The 22,823-nt window shown below is 38.8% G+C and overlaps 3 protein-coding genes and 1 pseudogene across 4 annotated transcripts in view; 1 reads left to right on the forward strand and 3 right to left on the reverse strand.

The window, feature by feature from the left end:
• The window catches only part of LOC310738146 (histone H1-like), a gene marked incomplete at its 3' end in the record, with an annotated part of 232,655 nt that overhangs the window by 80,408 nt on the left and 129,424 nt on the right, over nucleotides 1-22,823 (forward strand). The gene's annotated exons all lie outside the window — the stretch shown is intronic.
• The window catches only part of LOC310738274 (uncharacterized protein), a 259,060-nt gene that overhangs the window by 30,324 nt on the left and 205,913 nt on the right, over nucleotides 1-22,823 (reverse strand).
• On the reverse strand, nucleotides 15,969-16,408 carry LOC310738228 (histone H2B pseudogene; annotated as a pseudogene). The gene has a single exon. The product of its transcript is annotated as a histone H2B pseudogene (transcript).
• On the reverse strand, nucleotides 16,839-17,240 carry LOC310738269 (histone H4; the record flags this gene model as incomplete). The annotated part of the gene is made up of 1 exon (XM_083563253.1): nucleotides 16,839-17,240. One exon carries the CDS (start codon nucleotides 17,238-17,240, stop codon nucleotides 16,929-16,931), a length of 312 nt encoding a protein of 103 aa, XP_083419379.1. The 3' UTR covers nucleotides 16,839-16,928.

Here is a 22,823-nt window from a genome sequence, read left to right on the forward strand (position 1 = left end):
AAACTACTGTACATAAAGCAAAATAGACAAAACAATTCAAATACATACACAGAGAAAAACTCTCCCAGGTCCAGCCAATCCCCACCACACCAACTTGTTCCCCAAAGAATGTTCAAATACATGCAGTAAATGTACAAATACTAAAACAAAGCTCTGCATGCATTAACATGCATAAACACCTTACTATACACATTACTTTCTATATCTCAGATGTAATTTTAAGCAAGATCAGATTGTTTGAAGTTGAGTAAAAAGACATGCCATAAATGATGAATTAATAATGCAGTGTGATGTCAAATTAAACAAGATTCCACATATAAATATGCTTAATCTATACACTATATTGCTAAAAGTTTGTGGACCCCTGGCCATAAGATTTATATGTGATTTTTGAACATCCCATTCCACATTCAGTCTCCATTTGCTCTTATAATAAGCGTCCCTCTCTGGAAAGATGTTCCACTAGATTATGGATTGTGTTTGTTTAGATTTGTGCTCATTCAGACAGAAGGGTCTTAGTAAAGTCAGGTACTGATGTAGGTGAGGTGAAGAGGACTTGGGTTCAATAGAGTTGAGGTAAGTATTTATGTTATAATGTTTATAATACACTCACACTCCCATAATACCTCACACCTCATACCTGTCTCATACCTGTTTAGAGCATTCTAAAAATACAAGTTCATTTCCTTCGACACAGTCCTTTGTGCACATCCATCTGAAGAAATACAGAAAAACAAAACAGCAAGAGGTTTTTATAGAAGAAGGTGAAGTTCAGTTCTTGTATGTGTAAAGCATCAACAAATTTACTTTCTTTTGGCTTCTCCCATTAGGGGTCGCCACAGCGGATCATCCGCATGTTTTTACGCTGGATGCCCTTCCTTACGCAATCCTCCCCATTGATCCAGGCTTGGGACCGGCACTAAGAGTGGCAGGGGTTGGTTCCCTGACCGGGGATCGAACCCGGGCCGCAGCGGTGAAAGCGCCACATCCTAACCACTAGACCACCAGGGGACCTTGTAAAGCATCAACAAATACACAAAGAAATTCTGAAGAGTAACAGCAATGGGGGCATTTCATCAACACAGTTAATGGAAAGCTGTGCTCACTTGAAAAAACCTGGCTTGAATTAACAGTAACATTCACTGCAGGCTCAAGCCATTCCACCAAACTAATTAAGCCATGTGTAGTCAACACTGACTTCAACCAGGCTCAACCAGCTGACAGTTTAGGGACTTGACCAGCTAACTTTGCTACGAGATGATTGGCTGTTAAAAACAGGTGCCACAAGGGTTAAAACTGACTGAACTCTTCAGGGCTGCTTATGTTCTCCATGCACAAGCACAATGCTTATTCAAGCACCCTGGTCTATTTTTTTTTCTATACCCTGGTCTATTTTTTTTTTAGAACAAACAATCATACATTTAAATAAGTTAATTACCTAAATTGTGTTTTCTTCTTCATCCTTACTGGTGTCTGGACTACTGAGGCCACTTTGATCTTCTGCTTCAACATGTGGAAGGGCAGAGGCCTCAGGGCCTAAAGCAGTCTTGTACTGTTAGAGGACCACTTGCAACCTTTCTGACATCTTCTTAAGAGACAGCAAAGTCCCTCATTTCCCTTGTCTACATCGCAAAATACAAGAGGCAACAATTCACCCATTTAAACCTGTATACCAGGATGGCTGGCATTTTCTTGTGCATCATTGTCATACTGCCAGCTACCTGTGGAATAAACCCACTTAAGGCAACTCTGATGTCTCACTGAGGTGACTTTATGCAGCGAAGCCCAAAGCAGCAGAAAGCGATTTGTGTTGCAGCCAATGTCTAATAGCTATTTTATGTTAACATCTTTCTTCTACAGGTGTGGTAAAGTAACACCTTGTGTAGAATTCAAGGAGTTACATTAATAAAAAGGTTTTTGATGATGCTGACCAGCTGGATTTTCTATGTTGACTGGAGGAGATAATAATAAGCTTGATGTTATGCTAACCTTTTGTTACACATCAGGAAACAAATTCTAATGTTCAAAATTATTTAGTTCATTTCAGCTTTCATGTAACAGCAACAATACAATAAATCTCTTAAGCAAATGTGACACACTTTAAAGCCCTAAGACTTTAAAGACAAATGACCATCTCAAACAGAGCTGTTCTACTTCATCCAAGTTCTGTGATAGACACTGATATGTTTTTTTATTGTAATATGGACAGGGGTTTTATTAAACTTTCACTCCTCAGCTATCTTGTATTTGAGAACAACTGGCAGGCTCTGCAAGCATGTGCAGTGTTGTTCCATCTCCAACACCAAAATGCTTTTGTCCTCTTGCAGTCACATTGTCAACATCACTTGGTCATGCATTTGCTTCTTGATTGAAATGTTTGCTAAGAATCAACAATAGTTATATGTTTATATGAGACGATCTTGCATAATAGCATGGCACTGTTTTGTAACTACAAACACATACTTCTTTTATCCAAATTAAATCTTAGTTCATTGTACTCTATATAGCTGACCTGTAAATACATTCTGGTGAAGCGTCTGAAAGCTGACATACCACTGCCATGAACCTCCCACGACCATATTTGAGACATGGTGCTCTCTCCAGTAAGGGAATGCTCCACCACAGCTACATCAATGTTTGTTTCAGAGTATAGTACAAGACCATTGTAGTTCTTGATCTCCTGAAGAAGGAGTTTTTTGTCTTCTGCCAGCTTCCTTCTAAGGCGGTGGAAGCTTGCTGCTGTCTAGAAAGACAGGAAGTACAGGGGTAGAGGTTTTGTCACAGCACTGTTCAACAAGTGAAAATTTATTGCACCTAAAAAAAAATGAAAGCAAAGCTGCAATAATTGAAGTATGTGAAAATTTCACTTTAGATTGATAAACAGGTAAGTCAATGGTTCAGTGTGTAACATTTAGGGTTACATATATTCCTGAAAATAAGAATTGTGCTTTAATTACTTTGGAATGAGCAGTTTTTTTATCTAAATATGGTCCCCTTCCACGGAAGCCGCCATGTTCCTACGGTAACCCACAATGGAAAAACAAACTACTGGCTCTAGATAGAACCAATCACTTTTTCTACTTCAGCTTGGAGGAAGATGGTTGTAATCTACAACCACACCGCTAGTTACCACTAAATCCTACAGACTGGACATGCGTGCAGGTGAAAGGAGCACCACAGCAGAGCTGTTTTTCCTCAAATGAAGCAGATGAAAACTCTAAGAAGCTGCGCTGTAGTGTATCGACATTGATATGTCCATACTGGAAGATATACATATATAATAGAATATGTGATGTCTGTTTACAGAAAGAAGTTTTATAATATGGTAAAACAATTACAGTTACTCTTCCTTCAATCTTAGTGCGATGTTTCAGCTGCTTTGTGAAGGCTTGTCTGGAGAATCCCGGAGAGATGACCTTGAGTTCCTGAAAGCAGCTCAGGAGGTCCAGTGTATAAAGTGTGGAACTGTTGACAAAAGCTGGCCAATAGCCACTCCGAAGGATGTCCTTCAGTCAGGGGTCCACTGATGATGGCATGTTTGACAAACATATAGCGGCTGATGCAAGTCAAAACGGACTTGGAACAAAATAAATGTATAAAAAAAATACATAAATAAATAAATACACATTTACTACATGCTTACTTTTACAACAGTTCAGTAACTCTGCATATTGTGAATGGTTGAAAGACATAACACAAGTTCCTATAATCCCAGTAGAGCACTCATACTGAACTTCTTGAGTAGAATCACACATTGTTTACATTTCTCTAACTCGCTAAATCGGAAACAGATGTGTTGATTGGACTTCACACAGGAAGTGCTTTGCAGAAGTGTACTATTTTTTTTGTTTGTAAAGAACAATAATAAAAGATGTCTGTCTTGGTTTGGGTTAATAATAATACCATGTACTAAACAATAGATTTTGACACAACTGCAATTGTAAGCACAATGCCACAACACACTTGTGTGAAAATCATAAAAATAAGTTTTTACCATTGATTTTACCAAGAAAATACAAAATAAAGCTGTAGGACAATTTAGATAAAGACCAATTAAAAGTCAACTGATCAATATTTAGAAAAAAACACACCATCATTCAGTATCAAATTAAATCTTAGTCTAAATCTTTACTAAATTCTGTTCTTAATGCATCCACTGGACTGTCAGTTTTGTCTAAAGAGTTTCTTTAATTACACATGGGGTTTGGATTTAAACTTAAATTCATCACTGTGATTTACCAAATTGCTGTTGAGGATGTCGACAAACAGTCACGATCATCAAACACTAATGTGAGTTTCCCTCCCTCGAAAAGAACCATCTTTTAATACTTGAATCTTTATTTCTTAAATAACATTCTCTTCATATTCACATTTATCAGTTCATTTTGTCCCCTAATCCAGGTCAATCTTTCACTGAGGACTGAGGAGTCTATATTCAAAAAATACAGGTAAACATTTTCATATTTCTATTTTAGCTATATTTCTACATGTTTTTATTGCTATATTTTCTATTGATAGTTCAACTCGTATATCTTCTATAAGTCTTTTAAGGGTTACAGCCCTGTGTCTCATCCATCAGAAAGTGCAGAAGAGGGGACTTCATCAAAGGTGCAGGTAAATAAGGACATTTGTATGTCATTTTGGTTCACATTTTGTTACATACACACATTTTGTACGTCTCTAAATGTGTAGATAAACTGAACGTAAGATGTAATGCGTAATTCAGGACATAGCGGAATGCAATGTTGTCGAGTTTAAAAATAAGTAGATCAACATTAAAGCTTAACACAAATCTTTTAGTAAATACTTTAAATATGATCCTTATTTTGTTCTTTTTCCATTTGTTATTGAATATCAACTGGGCCACGTCAGGTTTCTCAAATAACCATGTCACAGATACCAGTTGGATGAACATAGTTGCCTTCCTATGAAGCACAATGTAAGAGGGGCTTTAATGGAGGACTTACTAAAGCTGTTAAGGTTATTTAGTGGGGATGCTGCAAGCGTCCCACGTAGCAAGTACATTCTAGAAAAGGTGTTTAAATTGGTTTTGTCTACAAATCAGAATATCCTCCTTATTGTGGCATTTGCAGCTCTTACATTGGCTTTTCAGTGTCTAAGGACAGTGGATTAAAATGCCAGATTTGCTCATCAACACAAACTGTGAGACAAAGTGTAGAATTTGGTCAGTCTTTTATTTGTATACCATTGAGGGATCCATTTAAAGCTCTTCTGGAGAATGAATTCAAAAAGATTTACAATGACCAAAACAGGGATGAAATAACGGATATTTCTGATGGGAAGTTGTACAAATATCTGAAAGCAGTTAGCGATTCTTTCTTTTCTGTGTTCCAGTCATAAAAATTCAGCATTTGGCCCTTACTATGATTTGTTAAAGAAGTACCCCCTGAGAAAAGAGATAAAAATGTCTACTATATGCCTTGTGGTTTGGCTCATCTGAACCACTAATGACAAGCTTCCTCAAACCTTTTGTGGAGGAATGCTAAATTCTTGGACAAACGAGACCTTAATGGCAAGATCCAGTAGATTAATTAATTAAAACCACAAAGGTCTATGCATTATGTGCTGTATGTGATGCTGTTGCACGACCTTTGCTGCAAAATTTCAAACAGTCTTCATCCAGGTGTTCAAGTGAGAAAAGGCACTGGGACTGTTCGAGTGTATCCTTGTTTGGAGGAGATGCCAGACCTTAGAGATCACAACACAACTGTGCAAATAGGTGAGATTGGCAAAAATACCAAACACAGCATTTTGGGCATAAAAGGGGCATCTCTAATTGTGGACCCAATTTTCACCTGATCAATGGTGTGGTCCCTGATTACATGTATCGTGTGTTGCTGAGGGTTTGGCTGCTAATAGCCACTTCATGGTTTAATTCTAAAAGCTACAGTCAACCATGGTATACTGGTTTGAACAATTCAAGAGTAGATGAAAATCTTTTAGCAATCAAGCTTCCAAGCTTTTTTTCCTGAATCCCACGGTCTATTGTTGAGCGTAGGTTTTGGAAAGCTCCCAAATGGCAGAAATGGCTTTAATATTACAGTTTGCCAGTCCTGAAGGGGAAATGTCCAAACAAGTATCTTTGCCACTGGGTTTTACATGTACATTTTGCTAGGTTCAGACATTTGTCAAGAAGATATTGACCATGCTCATGAGGCTCTGGAGCTTTATGTTAAATCAGTTCAGTCTTTGTATGGTGAAGATCAGATGACCTACAATGTGCTCCTGCATTTGAGAGAGTGTTGAGAATGTAGGTCCTCTCTATGCCCAGTCTGATTTCATGTTTGAGAATTATAATGGCTACTTGCTTAAGCAAGTAAAAATCAGTAATGCAGTACCTCAGCAGATTTACAAAAGTGTAGCATGGTCTTGTGCATTGCCACGCATAGCTAAGGCCTGCTGTATCTTTTAAGTCCCCTGTGTAGAGTGCTAAGACAGGGCAAAAGGAAATGTTACATAGCTATCCTGCTGTATCCTGATGTCTCACCTGAAATAAAATCATTCTACATAGAAATGACCTCCAGTAAACATCACATAAGGATCTGTGCTAGATATGACAGAGTGACTGCACTTGGAGTGGCAAAGATTAGGCCTGTGTCTGAAAATGATATGAACACATTACATGCATTGCTAGATGTACCCGTGACCTCTACTGGCAGCTACTACAACAGAAGATTTGTCAATGGAGAAGTCATTCACAGCCAAACATATACAAAGACAAAGAAAATGAACAACTCTTTTGTTATATTAAAAGATGGCAGTATTTTTAAGGTTTTATACCTTCTCTGTGTCAGTGATGACCAACATCGCCTATATGCAGTCAGAAAAATGTGGAAACTGTACAGTGCAGAAGCTGGTTCGAGGATCTACTGTCAAAATATCATTGACCTTCATAAAGACTGTTTATTTTCCTACAGGATTTGAAAGAGCAGTTGACAGCAATGACATTATGAGACCATGTATTTACATTCATTGTTGTTTGTAACAAATCAGAACATATTGTTGTAAATAATCAAAGTTAAATCAAAAATATTTCTAGAACAGTGACCTAAAATGCTAGAAATGAAGGGGTTAAAAATTGGCTTGAATATGTGACAGAAAGTCATTGTTGTAAATAATTTAGTAATTAAAATGTGTGCTTGTGTGTGTAGTTTAAATGTTGTATCGTATCTAAATGTGAAAATCAGTATACAGTATGACTATTATTGACTATAGGCATAAAGACCACACGTAGGTGAAGATAAGAGCAAAGTCATGAGTGAAGTACAGATTTCATATTCAATTATCTTTCCCTGTGTTTTTACATCATGAACATCTATAAGGTTTTAGTCATATGTAGGACTTATAGAACATATATGATTAAAAATACATTCATATTATGCATTTTGTATGTGTTTATTGCAGCATATGTGTCCCTCACAATATTCTGTTGGAACATATAAGATGCAAAATAAGTGAACTTTTTGCCTTGTGATTATCAGCCACTGGTTAGTATGTATGTAAACTGTCCAATCAGCGCATGAGTTGCTTAATGTCCTAGCCAATCATATATGATAAGGGGCGGGACATGTACTGAGTATGTAGCGCCCATTATGTGACGTCATCACAGGACCTGCACTGTAGCCTGGTGGTCACGTGGTCGTTTACGGTGCTCAATAATGTCTTGTAATTTTTTTGGTTTTGTTTTTGCCTCCGCACACAAATTTATTTATGTGTATTTTTTTATGTATTAATTCATTTAAACTCTAAACAATGCAAAAAATGACAAAAAATAAAAAAATTTCTGTAAAGTTTAAATAACATTGTATTTTCTTATTTTTCGAATTTAAACTGTTTTTCTTTAGTTTATTCATTTTTGTGCTTTTGTTGTGAAGTGAAGTTTGTGTCATTGCTGCTACACTGTGCATCTGAATGATAATGGCTCAAATCTTACAATAAAATGTAGGTTTTTTATCACATTTTCTACTTTCATTTATCTGATTCTCTCCCCAGTGTCGAACTGCTCCATGACTTTGTGTATCAGTCACCTCACAACTATAGGAAAGATTTACCCTAATCTCCTTTCTTTCTTAATTCAATCTCTCAGTTAGTTTCTACTCACTCAGGGTGAAACCTGGAGCTGTTTAGATGAACACAACGTTGATTTCCTGGCAGGAATTAAGGAAAGACACACGGTTACTCAGACCACATCTCTGTTATGCTAATTCCAGCATACAGACCGCTCATCAGACGCTCTAAACCCTAAACGCTTCTGAAACAGGTGAGAACCTGGCCAGCAGGAGGCGCCTCTGCTCTTCAGGACTGTTTTGTGTGCACCGGGACAAGTGCGTTGATCACGTGATCATTTCCAAGACCATCACTACACGCTCCAACCAGAAACAGTGGATGACCGCAATAGTGTGTACCCACGGAGTAGAGTAAACCCATGGAGGTCTACTGGATCAGACAAGGTTCCAGGCAGAGTGCTCAGGGAATGTGTAGAGCAGATAGCGGATGTCTTCATCGACATCTTCAACATCCTCCTGAGCTGCAACTTTGTTCCTACGTGCCTCAAGACGACGACCATCATCCCTGTGCTAAAGTCTACAGTCTCCTGCCTCAATGACTACCGTCTCATCGCGCTCACACCCATCGTGAGGAAGTGCTTCAAGAGGCTCGTCATGAAGCACATCAAGACCCAGCTTCCACCCTCACTGAACTCCATGCAGTTTGTGTCATCCAAAACCTTTAATGCAACATAGTTATTCACGACGTGTATAAATGTACTGCGCTACCACATGAACAAGTGTTTGTACAGCATACATGTACACACACAATCACATCTGTATAGATAGATAGATAGATAGATAGATAGATAGATAGATAGATAGATAGATAGATAGATAGATAGATAGATAGATAGATAGATAGATAATTGTATTAAGTATAACAGACTCTTGTAGAGTTTAAGTGTAATTTTAATCAGTTAAATAAAAAACTGAACATCGGAAATTTTTGTAGTAGTAAAATGGTGCCGCCTGGTGGTGATATGAGGCATTGCAACTTGTCGCAAGCTTTACTTTCGATATTTTTATGCTTCCACACGGACGGTTTTAACTTGTCGGACCTGCGCTTCACGGCAGATTTCATTGCTGATTTGAGACTTGGCGCATCAGTAAAAACAAATATTTAATGAGAATTTTTCTGTGGATTTATTTTTTAAATATCCGACTAAAGCAAGAACGTCTTGAATAAATTTGTTTTGCGTTTAAAGTTTTATTTTCACTCTTTTTATATTTATGTTAAATAAAAATGGACGGGTTCTCAGTGAATCATGAATAATTAAGCAAATAATAAAATGAATGAAATAGTTGTGACTTTTATATATTCTTTATTCTATTATATATTTTAAAATTTTATAATAGCTATCTTATTTTTTATATATGTAGAATATTGTTAGATACAAGATACATTATTAGATTCATTATTATTATTATTATTATTATTATCATTATCATTATTATTGTTATTATTATTATTATTATTATTATTATTAGAAATATGATTATATTGATAATAACAGACTCTTGTACAATTTAAGTGTAATTTTAATGAAATTTGAGGTAAAATATAAAAAATCTGAACATCGGCGATTTTTGTAGTAGTAAAATACCTCCATCTAGTGGTTATTTGAGACATTGCAACTTGTCGTCGAGCGGTACTTTTGGTATTTTTGCTCTGTTTCCACACGGATGGTTTTTACTTGTCGGACCTGTGCTTCATGCCAGATTTTAATCAGTAAAAAGAAATGTTTAATATTTATTTCTCGGTGGATTTATTTTTTAATATCCGACTAAATGAAGGATGTCGTGAATACGTTTTTAAATAAAGTTTAAATTTTTGTCCTTTTTTATATTTATATTTAATAACAATAACAATATTGTTTTTTTATATCGATTTTTATTATTCCTTTTTTTTTATTTACTTAATTATTCATGATTCGACGAGTTCTGAGTGAATCATGAATAATTAAGTAAATAAAAAAAAGGAATAATAAAAATCGTTGTGACTTTTATATATTCTTTATTAAATTATATATTTAAAAATTGTATAATAGCTATCCTATTTTTGTATATATGTAGAATATTATTAGATGAAAATTGGTTTGAATATGTGACAGAAAGTCATGTTTGTAAATGTCACATGGACTTTGTTGGTGATGATATGTGTAAGAATACATTGCTAGATTTATTATTATTATTATCATGATTATAATTATTATTATTATTATTATTATTAATAAGATGATTATATTGATAATAACAGACTCTTGTACAGTTTCAGTGTAATTTTAATGAAATTTGAGGTAAAAAAAAAAAAAAAACTAGACATCGGCGATTTTTGTAGTAGTAAAATGCTACCATCTAGTGGTGATATGAGACATTGCAACTTGTCGTGCGGTACTTTTGATATGTTTGCTCTGTTTCCACACGTACGATTTTAACTTGTCGGATCTGTGTTTCATGGCAGATTTTATTAGTAAAAACAAATGTTTAATGTTTATTTTTTTGGTGGATTTGCTTTTTAAATATCTGACTAAAGAAAGGACATAGTGAATACATTTTTAAATACAGTTTAAATTTCGCCTTTTTTATATTTAATAAAAATGGACGGGTTTTAAGTGAATCATGACGCCATGGCCCAATTTCAAATTATGTTGTTCCACTGAAGCGCTCATGTATATTAGGTAGTGCTGCTAGGGCGCTAATCGGAAACACTGTTGTGCTGCCATTGCACTAGTTCAAAAGATGTTGTGCAAATATGGTTCTAATTTAAATTATTATTGTGCTGCTATGGCCCTGGTGTGAAACACTGTTCTGCAACTATAGCTCTAATGCTAATTACAGTGCTGTTATGACTATAATTCAGATTATGTTGCACTGCTATATAGCCCTGATGTGAAACACCGTTAGCATTAGAGCTATAGGAGCAGAACAGTGTATCCCACCAGGGCCCTAGTAGCACAACATTATTTGAATTGGAGTCATAGTAGCACAACAGTTAGCAGAACAATGGTGTGCTACTATGACTCCAATTCAAATAATGCTGTGCTGCTATGGTTCTAATGCTAATTATGTAGTGCTGCTATGACTATAATCCAAATGATCTTGGCCAACTATGGCTCTAAGTCAAATGATGCTCTGCTACCATGGCTCTAATTCAAATCATGTTGTGCTGTTATGGCCCTAGTGGAAAACACTGTTCCGCTACTGTAGCTCTAATAAGAATTATGCAGTACTGATATGGCTCTAATTCAAAGTACGTTGTGCTACTATGGCTCTCATTCAAATTATGGTGTGCTGCTAGGGACCCCAGCCCTGATGTGGCTACAGGGCACTGGTGTGAAACACTATACTGCTACTATAGCTCTAATGCTAACTGTGTTTCACATCAGGGCCCTAACAGCACAACATAACTTGAGTTAGAGTCATAGTAGCACAACATTGATCTGCTACTATAGCTCTAATGCTAACTATGTTGTGCTACTATGACTCTAATACAAATTATGTTGTGCTGCTAGGGCCGTGATGTGAAACACTGTACTGCTACTATAGCTCTAATGCTAATTATGTAGTGCTGCTATAACTATAATTCAAATTATGTTGGCCAACTATGACTCTAATTCAAATTACGTTGTGCTACCATGGCTCTAATTTGAAATATGTTGTGCCTCTAGGGCCCTGATGTAAAACACTGTGCTGCTACTATAGCCCTAATGCTAATTATGTAATGCCCATATGAATCCAATACAAATCATGTGGGCCAATTATGGCTCTAAGTTAATATATGTTGTGCCTCTAGGGCCCTGATGTGAAACACTGTACTGCTACTATAGCTCTAATGCTAATTATGTAGTGCTGCTATGACTCTAAGTCAATTTATGTTGTGCTACTAGGGCCCTGATGTGAAACACTGTACTGCTACAATAGCTCTAATGCTAACTGTGTTTCACATCAGGGCCCTAACAGCACAACATACCTTGATTTAGAGTCATAGTAGCACAACATTGTTCTGCTACTATAGCTCTAATGCTAACAATGCTGTGCTACTATGGCTCTAATTTAAAATGTTTTGCCACTAAGGCCCTGATGTAAAACATTGTGCTGCTACTATAGCTCTAATGCTAATTATGTTGTGCCTCTATGACTCTAATCCAAATGATCTTGGCCAACTATGGCTCTGAGTCAAATGATGCTCAGCTACTAAGGCTCTAATTCAAATCATGGTGTGCTACTATGGCCCTGTTGTGAAACACTGTACTGCTACTATAGCTCCAATGCGCTCTGTATATATATATATATATATATATATATATATATATATATATATATATATATATATATATACAGTGAGGAAAATAAGTATTTGAACACCCTGCTATTTTGCAAGTTCTCCCACTTAGACATCATGGAGGGGTCTGAAATTGTCATCGTAGGTGCATGTCCACTGTGAGAGACATAATCTAAAAAAAAAAAATCCAGAAATCACAATGTATGATTTTTTAACTATTTATTTGTATGATACAGCTGCAAATAAGTATTTGAACACCTGAGAAAGTCAATGTTAATATTTGGTACAGGAGCCTTTGTTTGCAATTACAGAGGTCAAATGTTTCCTGTAGTTTTTCACCAGGTTTGCACACACTGCAGGAGGGATTTTGGCCCACTCCTCCACACAGATCTTCTCTAGATCAGTCAGGTTTCTGGCCTGTCTCTGAGAAACACGGAGTTTGAGCTCCCTCCAAAGATTCTCTATTGGGTTTAGGTCTGGAGACTGGCTAGGCCACGCCAGAACCTTGATATGCTTCTTACAGAGCCACTCCTTGGTTATCCTAGCTGTGTGCTTGGGGTCATTGTCATGTTGGAAGACCCAGCCTTGACCCATCTTCAATGCTCTAACTGAGGGAAGGAGGTTCTTCCCCAAAATCTCGCAATACATGGCCCCGGTCATCCTCTCCTTAATACAATACATTTGCCCTGTCCCATGTGCAGAAAAACACCCCCAAAGCATGATGCTACCACCCCCATGCTTCACAGTAGGGATGGTGTTCTTGGGATAGTACTCATTATTCTTCTTCCTCCAAACACGTTTAGTGGAATTATGACCCAAAAGTTCTATTTTGGTCTCATCTGACCACATGACTTTCTCCCATGACTCCTCTGGATCATCCAAATGGTTATTGGCAAACTTAAGACGTGACTGGACATGTGCTGGTTTAAGCAGGGGAACCTTCCGTGCCATGCATGATTTCAAACCGTGACGTCTTAGTGTATTAACAACAGTAACCTTGGAAACGGTGGTCCCAGCTCTTTTCAGGTCATTGACCAGCTCCTCCCGTGTAGTTTTTGGCTGATTTCTCACCTTCCTTAGGATCATTGAGACCCCACGAGGTGAGATCTTGCATGGAGCCCCAGTCCGAGGGTGATTGACAGTCATGTTTAGCTTCTTCCATTTTCTAATGATTGCTCCAACAGTGGACCTTTTTTCACCAAGCTGCTTGGCAATTTCCCCATAGCCCTTTCCAGCCTCGTGGAAGTGTACAATTTTGTGTCTAGTGTCTTTGGACAGCTCTTTGGTCTTGGCCATGTTAGTAGTTGGATTCTTACTGATTGTATGGGGTGGACAGGTGTCTTTATGCAGCTAACGACCTCAAACAGGTGCATCTGATTTAGGATAATAAATGTAGTGAAGGTGGACATTTTAAAGGCAGACTAACAGGTCTTTGAGGGTCAGAATTCTAGCTGATAGACAGGTGTTCAAATACTTATTTGCAGCTGTATCATACAAATAAATAGTTTAAAAATCATATATTGTGATTTCTGGATTTTTTTTTTTTAGATTATGTCTCTCACAGTGGACATGCACCTACGACGACAATTTCAGACCCCTCCATGATTTCTAATTGGCAGTAATATAAATTATGTCGTGCGGCCATGGCCCAAATTCAAATTATGTTGTTTTACTATAGCCCTAATTCAGATTCTGTTGTGCTACTATGCCTCTGAATGGAAGTATGTTGTGCTGCTATGGCCCTGATCTGGATCAATGTTCTTTAACTATAGCTCTAATGCTAATTCCGTTGCGCTACTATGATTCTAATTCAAATTATTTTGGCCAACTATGGCTCTAGGTCAAATGATGGTGTGCTACTGTAGTTCCAATTTAAAATATGTTGTGCTGCTAGGGCCTTGATGTCAAACACTGTTGTGCTACAGTAGCTCTAATGCTAATTATGTAGTGCTGATGTGACTAATTAAAATTATGTTAGCCAACTATGACTCTAATTCAAATTATGTTGTGCTACTATGGCTCTAATTCAAATGATGGCATGCTGCTATGGCCCTAGTGGGAAACACTGTTCCGCTACTGTGGCCCAAATTCAATTCATGCTGTGCTGTCCTGGCCCTGATGTAAAACACTGATGTGCCACTGTAGCTCTAATGCTAATTATGTAACGCCGATATGACTCCAATACTAATCACGTGGGCCAACTATGGCTCTAAGTTAATATATGTTGTGCCTCTAGGGCCCTGATGTGAAACACTGTCCTGCTACTATAGCTCTAATGCTAATTATGTTGTGCTGCTATGACTATAATTCAAATTATGTCAGCCAACTATAACTCCAATTCAAATGATGTTGTGCTACTATGGCTCTAATACAAATTATGTTGTGCTGCTAGGGCCCTGATGTGAAACACTGTACTGCTACTATAGCTCTAATGCTAATTATGTTGTGCTGCTATGACTATAATTCAAATTATGTTGGCAAACTATGACTAATTTAAATCATGTTGTGCTACTATGGCTCTAATACAAATTATGTTGTGCCTCTAGGGCCCTGATTTGAAACACAGTTCTGCTACTGTAGCTCTAATGCTACCCATGTTGTGCTGCTAGGGCCCTGACGTGAAGCACAGTTAGCATTAGAGCTACAATAGCAGCACAGTGTTTCAAATCAGGGCCCTAGAGGCACAACATATTTTAAATTAGAGCCATAGTAGCACAACATAGTTCTGCAACTATAGCTCTAATGCTAATTACACAGTGCTGCCATGACTATAATTCAGATTATGTTGCCCAACTATAATTAATTCAAATTACGTTGTGCTTCTATGGCTCTAAATCAAAGTATGTTGTGCTGCTAGGGCCCTGATGTAAAACACAGTTGTGACGCCATGGCCCAATTTCAAATTATGTTGTTCCACTGAAGCGCTCATGTATATTAGGTAGTTCTGCTAGGGCTGTAATGGGAAACACTGTTGTGCTGCCATTGCACTAGTTCAAAAGATGTTGTGCAAATATGGTTCTAATTTAAATTATTATTGTGCTGCTATGGCCCTGGTGTGAAACACTGTTCTGCAACTATAGCTCTAATGCTAATTACACAGTGCTGTTATGACTATAATTCAGATTATGTTGCACTGCTATATAGCCCTGATGTGAAACACCGTTAGCATTAGAGCTATAGGAGCAGAACAGTGTATCCCACCAGGGCCCTAGTAGCACAACATTATTTGAATTGGAGTCATAGTAGCACAACAGTTAGCAGAACAATGGTGTGCTACTATGACTCCAATTCAAATAATGCTGTGCTACTATGGTTCTAATGCTAATTATGTTGTGCTGCTAGGGCCCTGATGGGAAACACGGTTGTGTGACTATGGCCCTAATTCAAAAGATGATGTGCAAATATAGCTCAAAATTAAATTATGTTGTGCTGTTCTGCAAATATAGCTCTAATGCCAATTATGCAATGCTGCCATGAATATAATTCAAATGATGCTGTACTACTGTATCTCTAATGCTAAGGTTTGTTTACTTACCTCGTTATACAAAAGGTCATAGTCAGCGGGCGGGGAGAATTGCTGCCCCTGCAAAGAAGACCGCTCTTTGTATGAAAAAATGGGTGGCTCTTAAAAGAGCCGTTGGTTTTTATCTTAAAGACGGCGATAACACGCTTTACTTTGAGCTGGTGTACTTGGTGACGGCCTTTGTGCCCTCGGACACGGCATGCTTTGCAAGTTCACCGGGAAGCAACAGGCGCACGGCGGTCTGGATTTCCCTGGAAGTGATGGTGGACCGCTTGTTGTAGTGAGCGAGACGAGAAGACTCACCGGCGATGCGCTCGAAAATGTCGTTTACGAAGGAATTCATGATGCCCATAGCCTTAGAAGAGATGCCGGTATCAGGGTGCACCTGCTTCAGAACCTTGTACACGTAGATAGCGTAGCTCTCCTTCCTTGACTTTCTGCGCTTCTTGCCTCCTTTGCCGGCCGTCTTCGTGACAGCCTTCTTGGAGCCCTTCTTGGGCGCGGTCTTTGCTGGATCAGTAGGCATAATGCTGCTTCTCGAGAAAACTGCGAGAGAATGAAAAAGGACCGCCTCGCCGCCTCTCTATTTACAGACCTGCATTGTAATTACGTACAAGGGAAAGGAGTAGTATTATTGGTCACAAATCCAAACCTCATCATACAAGTCTCCGCCCTCGTCCCATCCTCTCCCGTTCCCTCTCCCCCGCCTCTGAGCTACGCTTTGTTTCCCTGCCCGCCGTTTTGTGCGCGCACACGCAAATATGAAGTATATATATATAAATATAAAAAGAGAGAGACTTTGAGACAAAACTGTAGTGCTTGTGCAACATTTTACCTTATTAGAATATATCTATAATTATTCCAAATTCCATTAGTCACATACACTTGAGAAAATAGTTATTTCCTCCCCTTCTCCGCCACACACACACACACACACACACACACACACACACACACACACACACACACAGTAAAAGAAACAATAGCTCATTTTGTAATATTTGGGTGGCTCTTAAAAGAGCCGTTGTGTTCACGTTATTTGGTAGGTAAGCGTTTAACCGCCGAAGCCGTAAAGAGTGCGTCCCTGGCGTTTCAGGGCATACACCACATCCATAGCGGTGACGGTCTTTCTCTTCGCATGCTCGGTGTATGTGACTGCATCGCGGATGACGTTCTCCAAGAACACCTTCAGTACACCACGAGTCTCCTCGTAGATCAGACCGGATATACGTTTAACACCACCACGGCGAGCCAGACGGCGGATAGCCGGCTTAGTGATACCCTGGATGTTATCGCGCAGAACCTTACGATGGCGTTTAGCGCCTCCTTTACCGAGTCCCTTACCACCCTTTCCTCTTCCAGACATGGTGCTGCTCTCACAAATTCAAGCTGCTCAATAAAGAAGCCCCGCGCAATGCCCGCCTATTTATTCTCTCTCCACAGGACCTAGTTGAGAACAGGCGAGGGGGCGGACCTAAAACCAACGATCACACAAAACAATGTCTTCAAAGCGAAACGCCACAGCCGTTAACATGCTAGAGTCTTGTACTTCCTCAGGCTTTTTGTCCACACAAACATAGTGATATAGAAATAGTAATAGTCATGTAGTGGAATTGATTTAATTTGGTTTTTGCTCACAGCATGGTACACTCAATGCAGTTCAACACACAAATATTTAAATTGAGAATTATAATTAGAAAAACTGTTTTGACTCAGTTGCAATTTTTATTCCAGTAGTAGTATAAATCAAATTGCAGTTCTTGTTGCATTAAGTAGGCTTATATCATCATGAGGAATGCAAAATATTGCACACACTATGCTTTCAGTTACTTACACACTGTGCCACTACTGACCAGAAAGGTGTAAACCTGATGGGGGACAAAATATTGAGCTACTGTACATATGCAATTAAAAGGTTTTCGCATATCCCAACTCATCTGGACGCTGGGGTCAGAGCGCAGGGTCAGCCATGGTACAGCGCCCCTGGAGCTGATAGGGCTAAGTGCCGTAAAAAAGAGTGCGTCCCTGGCGTTTCAGGGCATACACCACATCCATAGCGGTGACGGTCTTTCTCTTCGCATGCTCGGTGTATGTGACTGCATCGCGGATGACGTTCTGCAAGAACACCTTCAGTACACCACGAGTCTCCTCGTAGATCAGACCGGATATATGTTTATACGGTGGTGTTAAACGCCTTGCTCAAGGGCTCAACCAGTGCCTTGCTCAAGGGCTCAACAGTGGTAGCTTGGCAGTGCTGGGGCTTGAACCGCTGACCTTGTGATCAGTAACCCAGAGCCTTAACCACTGGACTACCACTGCCCTGCTTACACCCCTACCAGTAGTAGTAGTAGTAGCGTTAATCTTGTACTATACTTTTCAACACACAAGAAATATAGCATGACTACTGTAGGAATGGCTCATGATTATTATTAATTTTAACAAGCATTATTCTCATTTCTATTAATGTGGTACTTTTGCATTAGCAGTAGTAGCAATAGTAGTAGTCGTATTAGTAGTAGAAGTAGTAGTAGTAGTAGTAGTAGTAGTCAGTTATCCATACATCTCTCACATAGGCCAGGAGATTATGGTAATATTTGCATCAAGCATCAGAATGAGTGAGCATTGTGTGTACCTACATGGGCTGTAGAACATTGAGTAAATATATGTATATTATTTATCCAATTCAATAGGACGAAGTTTCAGAGACAGATGATGCTTCAGATACACAGTCACTTCTACAGCACAAATATTTTGATGGCACCTTAAAAAAGGGAGAAATGTTCCTTTATTGAGAAAACATATATGCAGATGCAAATACGAGTGCAGGAACAGGAACTCACAAATCATTCGTGAACATCATTCCACCACAGCAGGAGCTGACAAGCTGAGCAAACCCAGTGCGCAATCTGCACTAGTGTCCAGAAGTATATGGACAGGGCCACACACTTTGTCTGGGAGTGGGTGCATCTTTTACCTATGCTGCAAAATATGCAGTAAGGTCTCTATGTATTTGGACAGTGTCACGCTGACTTGTACAGACTGTCAATCAAACTATTATTCTAGAACTTAGCGCATCACAACACATTTTTCTTGGTAACTGCTCCACTGTCACAAAGAGTGTGTATGCTCACTGAGTGCTCACCTGAATAGGAAATGCAGTGTATGCTATATATCTCTGTTTATATTTCCTAATAACGTACCATGTAGTGTAGACAGGCATCATTTGATAAAGTGAACAATTCCTTTGACTTGACTTCGGTAATCAACAAAAGGTAGAGAGGAATGTGCACTTTCTAGATTTGGTCACACAATAGCAGTCAAGACCGATGCAGAACTACACACCATGCTGCATTAAGCAATCATTATTATTATTTATGGTATTCATCAAACCCTATTCTTAACTCATTCCTCAACTTACTAAGAATAATTATTAGGATCATGGTTGTTAGTAGTAGTAGTAGATGTAGTAGAAGAATTGGGTCTGAGATGAGATCAGAACAAACATACACGAATAACACTTGAAGAAAAAAAAAAAAAGACCAAAAACACTTCATACTAGTGTTTAAGGGTATACAAGGATATTTCTAATAAAGGCAGAGTTCGGTGGACGTTGTAGAGCTTGACTGCCATCGTGTGGCAATGTTTACATGTTGCAGAAAAATGTAGATTAAAGAAATTGATGCTCACATCATTTTGTGTGATTATTGTGTATGGAACAGCCATTTACTCTAAGGTTTCGCATTAAAAGTTTGAGATGAGATCAGAAAAAACAAACACACAAACAAACAAACAACATTCACAAATTAAACCTTAAAAAATTAGTCCAAAAACATTTCATACTAGTGTTTAAGGGTATACAGGGTTTCTTCCTAAAATGAACTGTGAGTCCCTTTTTGTCTCGCTTCGTGTTTATCTAATAGGCCAGTAGAACACGTCATATATATCAAATTGCACTAGTGCCCATAACTATAGTCACAAGTTCCTAGATCATTTGAATATTTGTGTGTGTGCATGTGTTTGTTTGTTTGTGTTTTATTTCTTGCTCTTCCCAAATCTCTTCTTTTGTCCAATGTTGCACAATATCCTGGAAAGTGTCGGTATATTTGTACTGTGTTACAATTTGAAGAGAGAAACAGAGTGAGAGTCAATAATGTCACATTAGAATAACATGTGTCTTCTCTCTCTCTCTCTCTCTCTCTCTCTCTCTCTCTCTCTCTCTCTCTCTCTCTCTCTCTCTCTCTCTCTCTCTCTCTCTCTCGCTCTCTCTCTCTCTCTAATTTCAGCAAGTTGTTTGTTGAATTTAGCTGAGCTTATACTACAGTTAGCCCTGTCAACAGCTTGGCATCAGCACACATCTCTGTAACTGGACCCTGGACTTGCTTGAACACCTTCACCTCCTCCAGTCCCACACTCAGGGATGCGTATTGTACCCTTACTTATATTCACTTTTCCACTAATGAGTGCTTACCTGCCTAGGCCTTAGAAAGCATCATCAAGTTTGCTGATGACACCACGAATGGTAGGCCTGATCAGAGGTAAAGATGAAACGACTTTCAGGGAGAAGATCCAGCGCCTAGTAATTCACACCAACAGAGATGTTGTGGAGTGTGAATTCAGCCTCAAGTTACTTCAAGTCCTTATCTTCGAGGATCTCACCTGGTCACTGAACTCTTCTCTCTACTTCGCACACCCATGACTTCAATACCACTCATATTACATCACTTCAATATCAGAACCTTTTTAAATGCGTTTCTTGCACATCCTTTCTGAACTGCTGCTATATTGCTCCTTTGCAGAACACTTTTTCTTTTTCTTTACATTTTTGCTACTCTTCAATTTTGTTCAATTTGTCTTGTCACAACAGGTTCACTGGCGGAGCTATTATGTGTTTTATGGATTGTCCTGCACTGACTTGTGTTGTCTTGCACTGTCTTGTGTTGTCTTTGCACTGTTTGCACCAGGTTGCACACTTGCACTTTATGTGGCAAGGACACTTACCAGCCCTGTGTGTTCTGTTTCTGGAATTGTTGTTTAATGTAGCATCAGGGCTGGGATGCGAAGGGTCCGTTGTCTCATTTCACTGTGTACTGCGTCAGCTATATATGGTTGAAATGACAATAAAAGCTTCTTGACCTGACCTCTTGACTTGTCTCAACAACGCCTGTGATTGCTGAGGACACTTTAAAAGTCCTGTCTGTGCTACAGGATACTGGAGAACTTCTACAGCTGTACCATTTCTGTGTGGTACAGCAACTGCACTGCTCCAGGCCCTATAAAATAAAATGGAAAATGAAAATCTCCCTATTAATCATTGGCACTCAGCTCCCCATCTTGGAGAACATTCACAAGAAACACTGTCTGGAAAGGTCAAGTCAAGTCAAGTCAAGTTTATTTGTATAGCGCTTTTCACAACAGACATTGTCTCAAAGCAGCTTTACAGAAAACAACAGTGAAGATGAATGGTGTGCGTTTGTCCCTGATGAGCAGCCGTGGCGACAGTGGCAAGGAAAAACTCCCTTAGATGATATGAGGAAGAAACCTTGAGAGGAACCAGACTCAAAGGGGAACCCATCCTCATATGGGTGACATCAAGAGTTTGATCATAAATCTTTCAACAATACAGAACAATTTGTGATCATCATAGATCCAGCATCAGCTTCTCCATGCCAGGGCCTTTAAACACTCGGCATCTACTTCTCCATGATCATCCATAGGTCCATAATCTTCACGAGGTGGGACGTGACTGGAGCTGGCCAAACCTCAGGATGCCTTGGGATGGGGAGAGAGAGAGAAGCAGTGGAGAGGAATTAGCGTAGCTGCTGTTCATGATATTAACAGCACAAATTGATAATGTGCATGTGATCAGATGTTCTGGAGCACAAGGTTGTGATGTGATGTGTGTGATGTGTGTTATGTGTAGGCTTTGCTAAAAAGATATGTTTTTAATCTACACTTAAACTGGGAGAGTGTATCTGAACCCCGAACACTGTCAGGAAGACTATTCCAGAGTTTAGGAGCTAAATGTGAAAATGCTCTACCACCTTTAGTGGACTTTGCTATTCTAGGAACTACTAGAAGCCCAGAGTTTTGAGATCTCAGGGAGCGTGGCGGATTGTAGCGTGTTAAAAGACTGGATAGATACATGGGAGCCAAACCATTTAGTGCTTTATAAGTGAGTAGCAGTAGTTTGTAGTCTATTCGAAACTTAACAGGAAGCCAATGTAGGGACGATAAGATTGGGGTTATATGATCATATTTTCTTGACCTAGTAAGAACTCTTGCTGCCGCATTCTGAACTAACTGAAGCTTGTTTATTAATGACGCAGGACATCCACCTAGTAATGCATTACAATAGTCTATTCTAGAGGTCATAAACGCATGGACGAGCTTCTCTGCATCAGATATAGATAACATATTTTTTAGCTTGGAAATATTTCTAAGGTGAAAGAAGGCTGTTTTTGTAACTTGATTGATGTGATTTTTAAAAGATAAGTTGCTGTCTAAAATAACTCCCAGGTCTTTTACCGTTGAACTAGTAGTTACAGAACAAAGTGCGCAGCAGTTGTCTGTGCAGAGCTCACAAGATCATCAAGGACCCTTCACATCCCAGTCACAAACTGTTTAACCTCCATCCATCAAGATCCAGATACAGAAACATACGCACCAGAACCAGCAGGATCAGGGACAGCTTTATTTCCATCCACCATCACCACACTGAACTCTACACTACACCGTTAGATCACTGTATAAGCACTGTATATGTAAATGTTACATATTGTTTTTTGTATACTCCGCATTCTCTACACATATTGTGCCTCACTTCCATCTGCACTACTATTATATTTATGTGTATCTGTATATACCTTACTGTACATCCTGCCACATTCATGTATATACAGATATATATTTCGATCTATCTAACGAACCTCTGAGCAGATGCTAAATGCAT

The sequence above is a fragment of the Silurus aristotelis genome (assembly GCF_946808225.1).
Source record: "Silurus aristotelis genome assembly, chromosome: 15".
Classification (NCBI taxonomy): domain Eukaryota; kingdom Metazoa; phylum Chordata; class Actinopteri; order Siluriformes; family Siluridae; genus Silurus; species Silurus aristotelis.